Source organism: Marmota monax, unplaced genomic scaffold (genome assembly GCF_021218885.2).
Source record: "Marmota monax isolate L192 unplaced genomic scaffold, Marmota_monax_Labrador192_F-V1.1 WCK01_AAM20220418_F8-fsc00003, whole genome shotgun sequence".
Classification (NCBI taxonomy): Eukaryota; Metazoa; Chordata; class Mammalia; order Rodentia; family Sciuridae; genus Marmota; species Marmota monax.
In genome coordinates, this window is record NW_026694084.1 from 11,841,903 (window position 1) to 11,856,523 (window position 14,621).

Genomic DNA, 14,621 nt, shown 5'->3' on the forward strand with positions numbered 1-14,621 from the left:
CAAGTGAATATATGGTTATATTTAAGCATTATGAAGAATAACCGCAGGGTATAATGAGAGTGCATAATAGGGAATCTAATCTAGGTCAGAGGAAATCTTCCTAGGTTAAAAGAAGGGAAGAGGTGATAGAGAAGGTGGAAGAAACCACTTTTGGATATTGGGGGAATTAAGAGAAAGCTGGTCAATGATACCAGTATTCTATAGAAAGAACTGGAAAATGAGTTGCTGAGGAAGACACGTGCAGTATTGTTGATTCTTTTAAAGGAGCCAATTTTAAGATTCATTCTAGTGATATTTCCAGCGTTTAGACCATCTTTGAGCACTGTGACCTTGCCTTCAAATCAAGGTTTGAAACACAAAAGAAACATTTTTTAACAACAAAGAGTGTTTTATAGTATAATTACCTTAATTAGTAGACTTGCTTCAAAAGAGCTTTTGATTATTTATAATATTAAATCTACCCACAGAGAATAAATATGTTTTTTCATCACTGATAGTGTGTTAATTTAAAAATAACAATTTTAAGAATGTATATTTTTTGTAGATGTTGTTATTTTATGGGTATGAAATATCTACTTATGATCAGAGACTTAAAAATTTAAATCATATTAGGTTGCTTCTGTTTGAGGTAAATGCAAGAAACCCACTAAAATTTTCTTGTGAATTAAAAAACTTGAGATATTCTCACTGAAATATTCTTGATTAGTCAGGGGCAGATGATTTTCTTATTCATCTACAGAGATGGGCCTCTTTACAATAGGTGTGCATTTGTCTGTGTGGTTGGGTGAATATGAATGCAAATGAACATGTACTTATATGTACAAAACAAAATGTCAGGGAAGGAGCATAGGAAACAGTGTCCAAAACAAAGACTTCCATTCCAAATACTCTTTTATGAACTGTATAATCTTTAATCCATAAAAGCTTGAATGTTTTCATCTTTAAATCTATGGAAGAATTAATATGTATAATATTTTCTAAACATTAAAAATGAATTTAGAATTGCTTTATAAACTAAGAAATACTTTATGATTTGTGTGAGTGTTTGAACAATAAATTGGTGTGCACCTATAAAAACATCACAACTAATAAATATTGGGTCACTCTTAGTTTAGGTCAAATTCATAATTGAATATCTTAGTTTAAAAAGAAATAAAATAGTTGTTTAAAATTTTATGTTATTATAGTTTATTATATGTTTATTCATTCCCCCAAATAACTTACCACTATTTTAAAACAGTATATTTAAGTGCTTGTATGTTCAAAGTGATATGTATATGGAAAGAGATGGGCTTAGGGCTAAGAGTTGAGGTAATGAAGAACCAAGAGGGCTTGATCTGTTAAAGAAACACTAAGGAGCCCAGGGTGGTGGTGCACAACTGTAATCCCAGCATTATGGAAGGCTGAGGCCGGAGGATCACAATTCAAAGCCACCTCAGCAATTTAGTGAGGCTCTAAGCAACTTAATGACACCTTGTCTCAAAATAAAAAATAAAAAAGGTTGGGGATTTGGCTCAGTGATTAAGCACCTCTGGGTTCAATCCTCGGTACCAAAAATCAACTAAACAAAGTAAAACCAAAACCAAAAAAACACCCAAACAAACAAACAATCAAACAAACAAACATCAAGGGTCAGAAACAAATAAATATCAGTAAAAATATTAAGTGTCTCCACAAATGACTTGATATTTAAAATTTGGTTTACATGCTGCTTTTAAAAATCTTTACAGAAAGATGGTTGCCCTTGGATACAGAATAACCTAAGATTTTATTTGAAACACAATTTTTCACAAAGCATGTGTGATAATATGGGGGTATTCTAAGACTATTGGAACCATCAGAAAATAGTCCATTCTAAAAAATGTTATTACTGCCATTATTGAAATAATTAATGATAGTTGATAGTGTCCTTTGGCCATGGTCATGTTTCGTTTGGACCTGCGGGAAAGTTTTTATTTAATGTGTGCTGCTTAGGTGAATTTTAATAGATAGGCATAACTTTTTTTTCCCATATTTATATGACCAACCATGTAGTAACTATTTATGGCCTATAAAAGAGACCAGACTCAACATTATTCACATTTCTTTAAAAATAATTAAATGAAGACATTTTAAAATTAAATAAGAAATTTAAGATGACCAAGTACATGTTTTCCAATGCACTTCACTCTAGAAGTATGGCATTATAAATGCAGGTGATAAAAGCCCATTGTCTGTCATACTTTTATTGCTTCATGATATCAAAAGGAGGATGTACCACTTATTTTTAGAATGTTCCGGTCCTTTGCAGCAGCTTGCATGTTGAAGAGAGATGTTCTGTTGCTGGAGTTATTCATTTCACAGAAAAGAGAAAAGGGTTTGGGAGATGCATAATTTCTCTTCCTCTCTTATCCAGTAGCAACATTGAGAAGATACCTTGTCCCCATTTTTATTACTTCTGAGATTTTATTGCCCGCAGCCAGATGTGCTGAAACTCCTGACGACAGCATCTATTCATTGCGTGTTTTTAATAGGCTTAGAGAAATATGAGTAGAGTACATGAAAGCAGCTCAGCTTCACACTTCAGCTGGGAATGCCCAAAAAGCTCACTGCTGTTTAGAATTCTTGCTACGGTCAGGAGAAAGCCGAAAGCTGCACGAGTACTGAATCTTCTACGACTGAATTAGAAGAATAATGACTGTACAATTAACTATCAACCTCTGCTCATTTAAGCACAGTTTTTACAGAGCTCAGGAGAAATATGGAACTTGATTGGCATGTTTTTATTTGATGGTGTCTGCAAATAGATGACTTTAAAGACAGGTGGTAAGGAAAAATAAGAGAAGGAAAAAAAAAAAAAAAGGAAGAAAATGCAATTTGAGACATTGCGCCAGGTCTGCAATTCTGTTTTATCTCATTTTCATGGGGTTTTTTCATCCCCACCAAATATTTTACAAAATGAGCTTTTTGGACAAACGCTGAACAATGCAAGGTGAGTAGAGCTAAACTGTATTTTCTTTTAGTATTGTTAGTTTCAGGATAGTAATTTTATATGTCTGTAAAATTGTTTTGTATTGCAATTTTAATATTATAAGGGTGCTGTCTTTTTTATTATACATACAGAATTATACTTAGTATTCTTAATTTGATTTTAAGAAGGAAAATAAGCTTTATTTTTCTTTGGAAAGCATAAAAGCATCATAAATTTAAGTAGATTGACCTCTGAAACATAATATAGATATTAGTCTGTTTCATTATTTCTTTTCTTAAAATGATTAACTCAAAATGCCTAATATATGTTTTCTTTGTTATCATAGCAGTGATTATATTGCATATATAAGAATGGTACTGTATAATCATATGTGATTTGTTGGAAAATGTGAATTAGCAATCATGCATGCTCTTGTAAAACATGCGGAAGATGATTTCTAGGTCTAAGACATTTCTCTATGCAGTGTAGATCAATAATCACTTTTAAGCAAGCAATATTGTGAAACTGCTAGTAATGCTTTGTATTAGATAAGCTAGTTTGGAAGGATTCTTTGTTATAATTCCTATTGCTTTTTCAAACTGAGCATTTTTTTTTGTGGTGAAGGTTGTTAAATTTTGAACATATGTTCTAGATGGTTTCTCTGACTTACACTAAAAGAAATATTCCCTTGAAAAAAGCTTTTGAAATGCAGTTTTATTACCCAGCTCATCTCTCATATAAGTTGTTTCGCTTTTGAGAATTTCTAATATTATACAACTAGTATAAAAAAAGACCTCATTTTAACTAAATAAATGTGGAGAAAGACTGGGAAAGAAATTTCATGAACATACTAGTGCACTGAAATCTTCTGGAAATCCACGGGGAATTAACAGTGCATAGACTATTGAATGGTTTTGTTGATCTCTTCCTTTTAGGTTCTTAGAAGAATGTGAGGCAGGTTATTTTAGAGATTAAAAAAACCCTGTTATACAATATGTGTGTTAATTTAGCAAATGAAAAGAATGCTTTTAAAATTTATTGACATTTAAAATGTTTACTGATGGCAAATATATTTATGACCTTTTTTGGAATATGGAATAGCATATCTATTTCATATAAAATTATACTTCTTTTCCTCAGTGTAGTTTTGTTCAATGAATTGATTTGATTTTTTCTAATTTTATTTTCAGACTAATTTGAAATATACAACTATATGAATGTTAGGATATTCTAACATTTGGACTATTATATAAATAATGGACTATTTATATTTTAAGATCTTGCTTTCTTTTTACTTAGTAATATATCATTTTTACTTACTTATGTTAAATTTTAAATAAAAGAGACAGTATGTGTTTCTCAATATTTTCACAACCTGAAGGTACCAGAGTTTTAGAATTTATGTTTATTCTTTAAAGTTTTTTCCTTGTTTTGTTTCCATCTCTTTTTTTAATGCCAAGAATTTGTGTGCTCAAAAATATTAACATTAGGTCTTGGTGTATATTGATTATATAAACTGTACTGTTAGCAGCACAGTAAAGAAATTGGTTTTAAAATTAGTGGTAGTAGTTTTCAAATATAAGACTGTATTTATTGAGGGTTTGTGTACATCCCTATAACTAGGCTTTTGCTTTGGCTTCAAGTTTATTTTATTATATGCATGTTTATAACTTCAATGCTGTCATTAATATCTGGAATTTTATTCTGCTGCAATTAAACATTAAATTGTGAAGTTTCTAATACTTTCATAAGATCAATCTTGTTTAACTTCAATACTTACCTAAAATTACCCCAAAACACCAACTAATAATAAAGAATTTATTCTGCTTTAAAATATAATTCCTACCTCCATGTTCTTACTTTCTTAGTCTTTAAAAAACAGAGGTTTTATTTTACAAAATAGACTTAATTATCTTCATAAATAACCATCAAATTGATTTACTTTTAAGATCAGCCAAAGTCAATGCAAATAGTTATTTTGGAAGTCTGAAGAAGGAAAAATAAGTAAATGAACTCACAATTAATGCTGCTATATATTTCAAATTTTTTTTGTGTGTTCAGATTAGATAGAAGGGTCTTTTAAATATTTTATTCTACTTAGATTTTTTACAAAAGAATACAATTACCTAGACATTAGCATTTCAGTTAATAATGAAGTAAAAAGTATGTAAACTAAAAATTTGTTCTTGAAGAAAAATACCATGGGTGAATGACTTAAGCATGTCATCACAAAATATGCTCTTACAACTTAAGTTTTATTCCTTAATAATGAACATTTCAACTTTGTGGAGTGGACACTAATGATTTTTGAGATTTAAGCACCAATTATATAACTATCACTTCTAGAAAGAACAGTTTTAATGTTGTTACATGAATAGTAATCACTTAAGTGTTTGGACTAATTGACATAGAATATATAATATTTGTATTTTTACATTAACTATGATCTTTAAGCTGATCGGAAATAACATCATAGATTTGGACAAATAGATTATATTTTTATTCTGAATTGCTTTCTAGGAGAAATTATTAGAAGAATACTATGTATCAATTGTAGAAAATATATTATTAAAAATTGATCCTTTTAAGCAATTTTGAAACCGAGCCCTTTCTTAGATAACTAATCATATCCCTAATCTGCAACTTAACTTTCATCAGGTTATTAAATATTAGGGCATTTAATATCTATGACATATTAGTAATAAAAGATGAAAAGCTCTTATATTATGCTCCAAAAACATCATTTCCAACTTGAGACAGAAGGAAAGAGTTTAGTTATACTAACAATATTGAATGAATCATAAATCACTAAACTGAAAATTAATAAAGATTTTTAAAATATTTTATTATTTAATGAATAATGGAAATTATTTATGAGTGAAAACCACTTGACTATTTTAATTAAATTTTGTGGGAAACATATAGCATGACCCTTTTGTTTTAGACAGAAAGTTCTTAACTTATTTTTTTTGTCATCGTATGGTACCATTTTAGTGCATAAGGAGCTATTTTTCTACAGTTAAAATGAAACAACTAAAGATCCTACAAGGGAAATAAAAACAAAAACAAAAGCCTGTCTGCATCCTACATAAATCCACTTAATGGGTTTTGATGAAATATCACTTTAATTTAAACTCTTGTTATCAAGTCGTCTTCTTACAAATTCATTTTTCCCAAATTAAATTATTTCACCAGAACACAAAGATAATTGCTTTTGTTGCCAGTGAAAAAGTCTTCAAGTACTGAATTCATTATGAAATCTAATTTTTGTGATCTTGTCTTTGGAGGAAAGCATAAATTTTCAGAAACTAAAAGATATATTTTTTAGTAGAATTCTTTGCATTGAGCTGTTAGTTGCTTTAAGGGAGTGTTCAAAGGAAAATAATAATGATGACTTGTGATAAAAATTTATGAAAAACTATATTTGATGTCCTCCAAATTTTTTTATTTATTGAATTTTAACAATCTTTCTTGTATAGTTAAGAAATCTGTATTTTCCTCTTGAAGTAATTATTTCTTTGTCACTAAATTTGTGGCAGTGAGTTTGCTGTGCTTTTTGGCCACACAGGGGCATACTAGAACTAGAATTTATTCAGAATAGATCTTTTTCTCCCTTGCATATATGTATGATCAGATATGCAGACTTTCGTATTTGAAAGTAAGATTTAAAAAACTTAGACCAAAGAATATTTGCATTTGTTGGTACTTTTAATTATAAATGAGGGAACTGTATGACCTCATTTACCTGGAGTGGTCTCATTTTTGCCCACTGTTCTCAGTGATTATTATTAGTATTACTTATCTCTCTCAAAAGTGTTGTGATTTTTCATTAAAATATGGGGCTACTCAAATTATAAAAATGAAATATAAAGCTTATTTATAAATGTAAATAATTAGTTTTTTTCGTTAAAACATTACTACAGTTCTAAAACATTAATATTATTTTAAATAAAACCTGATTTTGCCAAGTAAATGTTTAGTTTGTTAATATTTTTGTTCAGAATAATTATTGCTTTGGTTTATAATGAAACCATTAATTTGTGTTCAGAAAGTTTGGCATAGACACTTGTTATTAATCATAGCATGTCAGACTATTATGACACTGAAAGAGTATGCTTACTTTTCAGAGCTCTGAAGGTGCAATCTGCAGTATGTTTTGTTTGGACTTTATGTGGTCCCGACATAATCAATTTTTCATTTTAGGAATTTATTTTGTGAAAAGTTTGTATTCTGAGATTTATAAAGCACTCAATAGTCTGATATAAAACATACTTTATGTTTTTACTTAAACCTTATTAAACATACATAATGATAAAAATTATTGACCTTAAAAGTATATCTCAATACAACTGCTCTTTTAGATTTCTAATCAAAATGATTTTTGATTTAGATATGCATATCATCAATATATTTTCCAGAATATTTATTATGAGCCTTAGGTACATACCACAATTATTAATATAGTTACCAAATCTGATAGAGATGTACGGTCTTTTGAGTGTTTTCTTTATTGACATAAACTTTATAGAGCTACTTACTTTTGGTGATAACGGACAGGTAAATATTAACAATTCTTTTAAAATTATCTACTTCTACACAATCATAATGGATCTTAGAACAGTTAAAGAAGGTAACTATTAGTAAATTTAAAATTCTGGTGCTAGTCACTGAATACTAAAATGAATTCATTTCATACGTGCTCTGGTGCTGTAGGCTGTGTTCATATCCGTTTGTGAATTACTCAGAAAACTTCATGGCCCCAACAAAAGAATTCTTAAGACTGAGCTTCAGTTTGAATTTAACTAATACTGGAGCAACTCTAATTTAGAAAGTGAGACACAGGATCTATGTCAAGTTCTGAGAAATTTGAAGACTTTTCTATTCCACCACTGTCTCTCTGCTCTTAAACAAAGTGCAGCTTAATTTAAATGTACTTAAATTGAACTCAGGACTTAATTCACTTATACACCTTTAAACTTTTCATCTTGTTGTGTGTCCTTTGAAATATCAATAATATAGTTAATGGAAAATGGTAAAGAGAACTGCCATGTTTAAGGATTGATTTGTGCCTGACTTTTCTATTGTATGTTCTAGCTTTATGTTTGGAACACAGGAGTGTTGAACATAGGAGTTGTATTCACAGGTAGGGCCTGAGATATTTACTAGGTATGTGCTATTGTTAAAGTTATTTATTCTCTCATGCTACTTCCCAGTCAATATAAGCTTCCCCCAGTCTTCAGAACTAAATACTTCTTTTAAAAAATAATTCAGATTACTTTTTTATGTTCTAGAACTTTAAATAATGGACATTATATCAAGCTATTCTTTTTTTTTTTTTTTGGTAAGGCCTTTTCTTCAGCATAAAAATAAAAAAAATCATGTTGTTTTGTGCAAGTAGTGTTTTCCCTTCCGTTACTGAATACTATTCCATTTTATAATGCCACATTCTCATATAAGTCTTTTTGTAGACATTTTAAAATTTTTCTAGTGAATTTCTAGAATAGGATTTTGTGGATCATAGAATAAATACATGTTTAGTTTTATAATTGCAGATCATTTAAAAATTGGTTGTACATTTTAAACTTATATTGACCAATGTTTGAGAGTTTTACTGGTTCTGCACACCTTCAACATTTGGTGATATGTCTTCTTAATTTTTGTCACTCTCGTGAATTTATGGTGGTATTTCCTAATGATGTGATTTTGTATTTTGTATTTGCTTGATGGCTAACAGTGTCAAGTACTTTTTCATTTGCTTACTCGGCATTTGAATATCTTCTTTTGTGAAGTGTCTTTTCAATTTTTTTTTTCTATCATGGTTTCTATTTTCTGCATGCTAACTGAAAATCCTTTGCCAAACTGTAAATAAAAAAATAAAAACTATCATATATTTTCATTAACTCAAGTTTTAGCTTTTGGCTTTGGTATATGATCTATTGCAAATTAATTTTTGTGAACATAATTTAAGAGAGGAGTCAGAATGGATATCCAGATGGATACCTTGTTTTTCCATTGCCATTTGGGGACAAGACTTAAAGACATTCTATTTCTTATTGGATTGCTTTGTCACCTTGGTAGAAAATTGAATAATTGTACAATTGTGGTCCTATTTTTGGGCTACCTATTATATCCCATTGATCTATAGTCAATCCTGTGCAGTACTCCAATCTTACCTTTATAGTAGTCTTGAAGTTAGGATACTGCAAGTCCTCCATATTTGTTCTTTTTCAAGGTAGTTGAGTATTCTAGATCCTTTGTGTGTGTGTGTGTGTGTGTGTATGTTAATTTTGATTTGACAAGTTGTTGGGATTAACTTTGGAATAGCTTTGTATTTCTATTGATAGATTGGAGAGAACTAACATCTTAACATTGAGTCTTCCGGTGATATATCTCTTTATTTATTAGGTGTTCTTTAATTTATCTAAGCAATGTGTTTTAGTTTTAAAAGGATAGAAATCTTATATGACTTTTGTTAAGCTTTTCATAGATATTTACATTTACTATTATGTTATAAATTATCATTTTTAAAATTTCAGCTTTCAGTTGTTTGCTGCTAGTTTATAAAAATAAAAATTATTTTTAATATTAATGTTGTATCTTTGGCCCTGCCAAATTTACTTACTAATTTTAATAGTTTTGGGTAAGAAATTCTATGTAAATAATCATGTCCTCCATAAACAGTTTTACTTATTTTTTCAATATTTATGCCTTTTATTTTTTGTTGTCTTATTCTATGCTTAGAACCAACCATGCAATGCCAACACAAGTTGTGAGACTCCTACTTTAGTAACAGTTTTTTTTAAATGGGCCTGCATTTTATTCATTGTTTATTATATGGCTATACAATTACCATATGATTGTTCTCCCTTATTCTATTTATTTTGCTAATTATATTAGTTTTGAATATTAAACCAACTTTGCATTTCTAGAGTCAATCTCAATTGGTAATGGAATATTATTCATTTTATATACAATTGGTCGAGATTTTCTATGATTTTGATAGGTTTTTTTTTCACATCTATATTCATGAGAGGTAACTTTATAGTTTTATTGAAATGTCATTGACAGGTTTTAACATTAGGGTTATTCTGATCTTATAAAATGAGTTTAGCACTTTTTATATCTCTATTTTTGAATAGTTGTTGTAAGTAAGATCGATATTTTTTCTTCCTTAAGTATTTGATAGAATTTGTCAGCAAAAGCAACTGGACATAAAATTTTCTTTGTATGAAAGTTTTGGTAAATGATTCAGTTTCCTTAAGTTAAATAGGCCTGTTTACATGTTTTTAATTTTTCTGAGTTGTGGGACATTGTAATTTTTAAGAAAATTTTCATTTTTTCTAAGTCAACTAATTTGTTGTTATGATTTCTAATATTCCTTTATTATTCTTTTAATATCTGTAGAATTTATAATGATAAACTTTCTTTTATTATTTTTTGGTACCAGGGATTGAACCCAGGAGTGTTTAACCACTGAGCTATCAGCCCTTTTTATTTTTATTTTTTTAAATTTTGAGACAGGGACTTCCTAAATTGCCTAGGGCCTTAATAAATTGTTGAGGCTGGCTTTAAACTTGTGATCCTCCTGCCTCAGCCTCCCGAATCACTAGATTACAGGCATGTGCCACCGGGCCCAGAAACTTTCTTATTCTGATATTGGTATTTTATAATTTGTGATCTTCCTTTCATTTGCTTATTATTTTACTGAGGAATTTATCATCTTTTTTTTCTTTTGACTTTGTTAATTTTCTTTTTTGTTTCTCTTTGCCTGTTTCAGTGATAATTGTTCCTATCTTAATTATTCCTGTTTTTCTACTTACTATGGGCTTAACTTCTTCTTTTTCAAGTTTCTTAAGGTGGAACTATGTGATTTCTTCTTATACACAGATATTTTAAAAAGTTCGTTAATTTTTAAACATTATATTTAAAAATATATTATTTTTGATATAATTTTACTCAACCAAGAGAACATACCTATATAATTTCAGTTGGTTTAAATTTGTTTAATTGCCAACTATAGATCTCTTGGTGAATATACCAATATTTTTGAAAGAACTAGATATTCTGCTCTTGCTTAGTATCAAATTTCGTCATGATATTTCAAATGTTGTTCAGATTTTCTTTCTCAATTTTTTTTATCTTATTTTTTTTCAAAATTGCTGAGAGAAAGGTGCCGCAGTCTGGCTGGGCACAGTTCAGGAGCCACTTGTCAAAAGAAACAAACTTTATTTTTAGAACCACACACCAAACCACACAGCTACTCAGGAAAAACCTTCAGAGCCCAACTGCCACCACCGGCTTCCCACAAGCTTCTCAACCTCCCCCACTCCTCCTGCTCTTGAGGCTGATTGGCTGGGTCGCATGGGCGGAGCCAAAAAAAGTCCCCCAATGAGCAGCTCCGTGCTCTGAAAGGGCGGGGAAACAGCCCAAGGAGCATCAGGGCAGAGGAGCCAATCAGATGGCAGCTAGAAGTTGCTGGGGCCGCTGTGAGTCAATCATCAGCTGGCAGCTGGAAGTTTGCTGGGGCCCCTTGGCTGTGGCTCTCAACAGAAAGGTGTTAAAAAATTTGAACTATGATTATAGATTTACTGCTTCTCTTTTTAATTATATCAAAAATTTCATTATTTGTCTTAAAGCCCTATTGCTGGGCACCTATACATTTATGACATTAATTAACTTTTAAGAAGATCTCTGTGAAATATGCCTTTTTTCTTGGTATTATTTGTCTACAAGTTTTTTTGGTTTTGGTTGTTATTCTGTGTTTCTCCATGCTTCCAAAAAGAATTATTAATGATAATCAATGATTTTTAAAAAGACACATATAATTGTCAAAGTAAATAGAGTGAGAATCCTCATCTTTTCCCTTTTGAAAAGGGTTTTTCTTTTTTTTATTTTGCATGGCCAATAACACATTTCTCATTGGAGAAAAGTCAGTTTCAAAGTGACTCAAGAGGTCAGCCCTTCTTTGCAACTGTATAACTCTGGGCAGTCCAAACTAGGTACTTCACTGGTCACTGACCTCAGCCAGTTGGCCTGCTCTGGATTCAGAGGGCTCCAGTGGAGTCTAACATGTTAATTTACCTCATTGGCTTTTTCCTTGTTATGGTATTAACTACTGTTTTTTATTTTCTTAGCCTCTATTTTGTGGCTTCTCTTTTACAAAATTGCCATTGTTTCTCTTCAAACCCTGCAAGGTGTTGGTATTACAAGCCTTATTTTATAGATGAGAGTGAGGCTCTGGAAGGGTGTCAAACAGTAATTTTTCTTTTGCTGAAATGGAAAACCTAATTCAAGACAGCTTAAGCAAAAAGGCTATCTATTGGCTAACATAGTCAAAACCAAAATAAAATGAAACATATAGTACTAGTTTCAGACTCACCTATATCCACATCCTCACTTATAGCAGCAACAGAGCTCTGTTTCTGTCTCTGGTTAATATCCTATGTTAGAAGTGGTAGGAAAAATCAGTAGCACAGCTCAGCCTATATTTATATTCTATATTGCCTCCTTTTCTTAATAGTAGAAACTCCTTTTTTTGTGCTTTTCTACCTGTCCTCAAGTTACAAAAATATCTTATTAATATCTTCCTTCTATTCATTTATTGTTTTTTAATTGGTGCTTTATAGGTATGCATAAAGGTAGAATTCACTGTGATTTATTCATAACCATTTATGACTTTTGTTTATATGGTATGCTTTCCCCACCAGTCTTTATATATTTCTGGCTTTTAAATAAAGTATGTATTATAAAGATGGAATATGATTATATCTTTTTTAAAAAAATCTACTTTGACAATCTTTGCCTTTTTATTTAGAATATTCAGTCCATTAAAACTTAATATAATTGTTGATGTAATTTGAATTTAGATATTTGTTTATAGATTTTGTTTCACTTTCCTTTTTTTTACTACTCCTGCTTTTTAAAATTATGTGAGTATATTTTAGAATTCCATTTTAATTTATGTTTTCTTATTAGCTATGTATATATTTATCATTGGTTTTTGCTGGTTTTACTTTTACAACCTCTTTAGTGTTATATTGCACCATTGTATGTAAAATATAGATAACTTGCAGCAGTATAAATCCATTTACTCTCTCTTTTCATCCTCTATGCTATAGTTTTCATATTTCATTTGTATGTATTGTATAGCTTTCACAATCACGCTATAGTTTTTGATTTTATCAGACTTATGTTTTCAAACAAATTAAGAGGATGAATAGTCTTTTATATTTCTCTTTCTGAAGATCCAAGTTTCCATTTGATAGAAGTTTTCTTTAACCTGGAGAGCTTCCTTTAGTATTTCTTTAAGTGCAGATATTCACTTTTACATTTACTCTTAACTTTGTGAATAGTTTTGCTGGATATAGAATTCTGTGTTGAAAGACTTTTTTAAAAAAATCAAATTTCTACAATTTAAAGTGACCGTCATTGTTTCTAATGAGAAGAAAGTAGTTCATCAAGACATGTTAATGACTCTTTAAATCATTGTTCTTTTGTATAATGTATTTTCTCTTGTTGATTTCAAATATTTCTCCTTTCTTTGTAGCTGTTTTATTATGATGTGCTTATATGTAGTCTTTATTGTATTTATTTTGCCTAGGCCTGCTGCAATTTATATTTTTGTCTATTAAAGTGTTTTATCAGTGCATTATGGTTATATATAATAGTGGGTTTATTTGGACACAATCATACATGTATGGAATATAATTTACTCTATTTTAGTCTCCAGTGCTTCCTCTTTCCTTCTCCTTCTTCCTGTTTTCCTTCCTCTTCCCTACTGATCTTCCTTCTATTCACTTATTAAGATCTTCCTTCTATTCATTTTTTAATTGGTGTTTTGTAGGGGTGTATAAAGGTGGAATTCACTGTGTTATATTCATGTATGTACATATCATGATTTTGTCAATTTCATTCCAGATTTCCTCTTTTTTTCCTGTCCCTCCTCCCTCCTCCTTAATCCTCTTACTCTACTAATCTCTATTTTCCTGGGATCTGCCCACCCCCACTTTTTCTTACTTTGTCCTAGCTTCCACATATGAGAGAAAACATTTGATCCTTGACTTTCTAAGTGTGGCTTATTTCACTTAGCATGATCTTCATTTTTATACATTTACCAGCAAATGCCATAATTTCATTCTAAGTAAAACTCCATTTGGTATATATATATATATCACTTTTTCTGTATCCATTCATCTATTGGCAGGCACCTGGACTGGTTCCATAACTTGGCTGTTGTAAATTGCGCTGCTGTAAACACCGATGTGCCTATATCACTATAGCATGCTGATTTTAGTTCTTTTGGATAAATACCAAAGTGTTGGATAGCTGATTATATTCCTAGACTTTTGAGGAATCTCCATACTGCTTTTCAAACTTGATTGTACAAATTTATATTCCCACCAATAATATATGATTATACCTTTCCTTCTACACCATCACCAGAATTTATTATTATTTATATTCTTGATAATTCCCATTCTAACTGAAGTGAGATGAAATTTCAGTGTGGTTTTGATTACTAGGGATGTTGAACATTTTTTCATATATTTGTTGGGCATTCATATTTCTTCTTTTGAGAAGTATCTGTTTAGTTCTTTTGCCCACTTTTTGATTGGGTTATCACTATTTTTTTGTGTTAAGTTTTTTGAGTTCTTTATATACTCTGAATATT

The 14,621-nt window shown here is 30.2% G+C and overlaps 1 protein-coding gene across 47 annotated transcripts in view; it reads left to right on the forward strand.

Annotated features, from left to right (window-relative positions):
• Rims2 (regulating synaptic membrane exocytosis 2) overlaps nucleotides 1–14,621 on the forward strand; it is a 567,034-nt gene that overhangs the window by 208,850 nt on the left and 343,563 nt on the right. For 4 of the 47 annotated variants that reach the window (XM_046464842.2, XM_046464841.2, XM_046464843.2 and 1 more), the window contains exon 1: nucleotides 2,304–2,971. The exons of 38 other annotated variants lie outside the window; for them this stretch is intronic. In XM_046464842.2, coding sequence (XP_046320798.1) covers nucleotides 2,850–2,971 — 122 coding nt within the window. In that variant the 5' untranslated portion in view covers nucleotides 2,304–2,849. Of the gene's footprint in view, nucleotides 1–2,301; nucleotides 2,972–14,621 lie in introns of those variants that run through there. 5 more of the 47 variants (XM_046464848.2, XM_046464839.2, XM_046464838.2 and 2 more) reach the window with 4 other exon arrangements.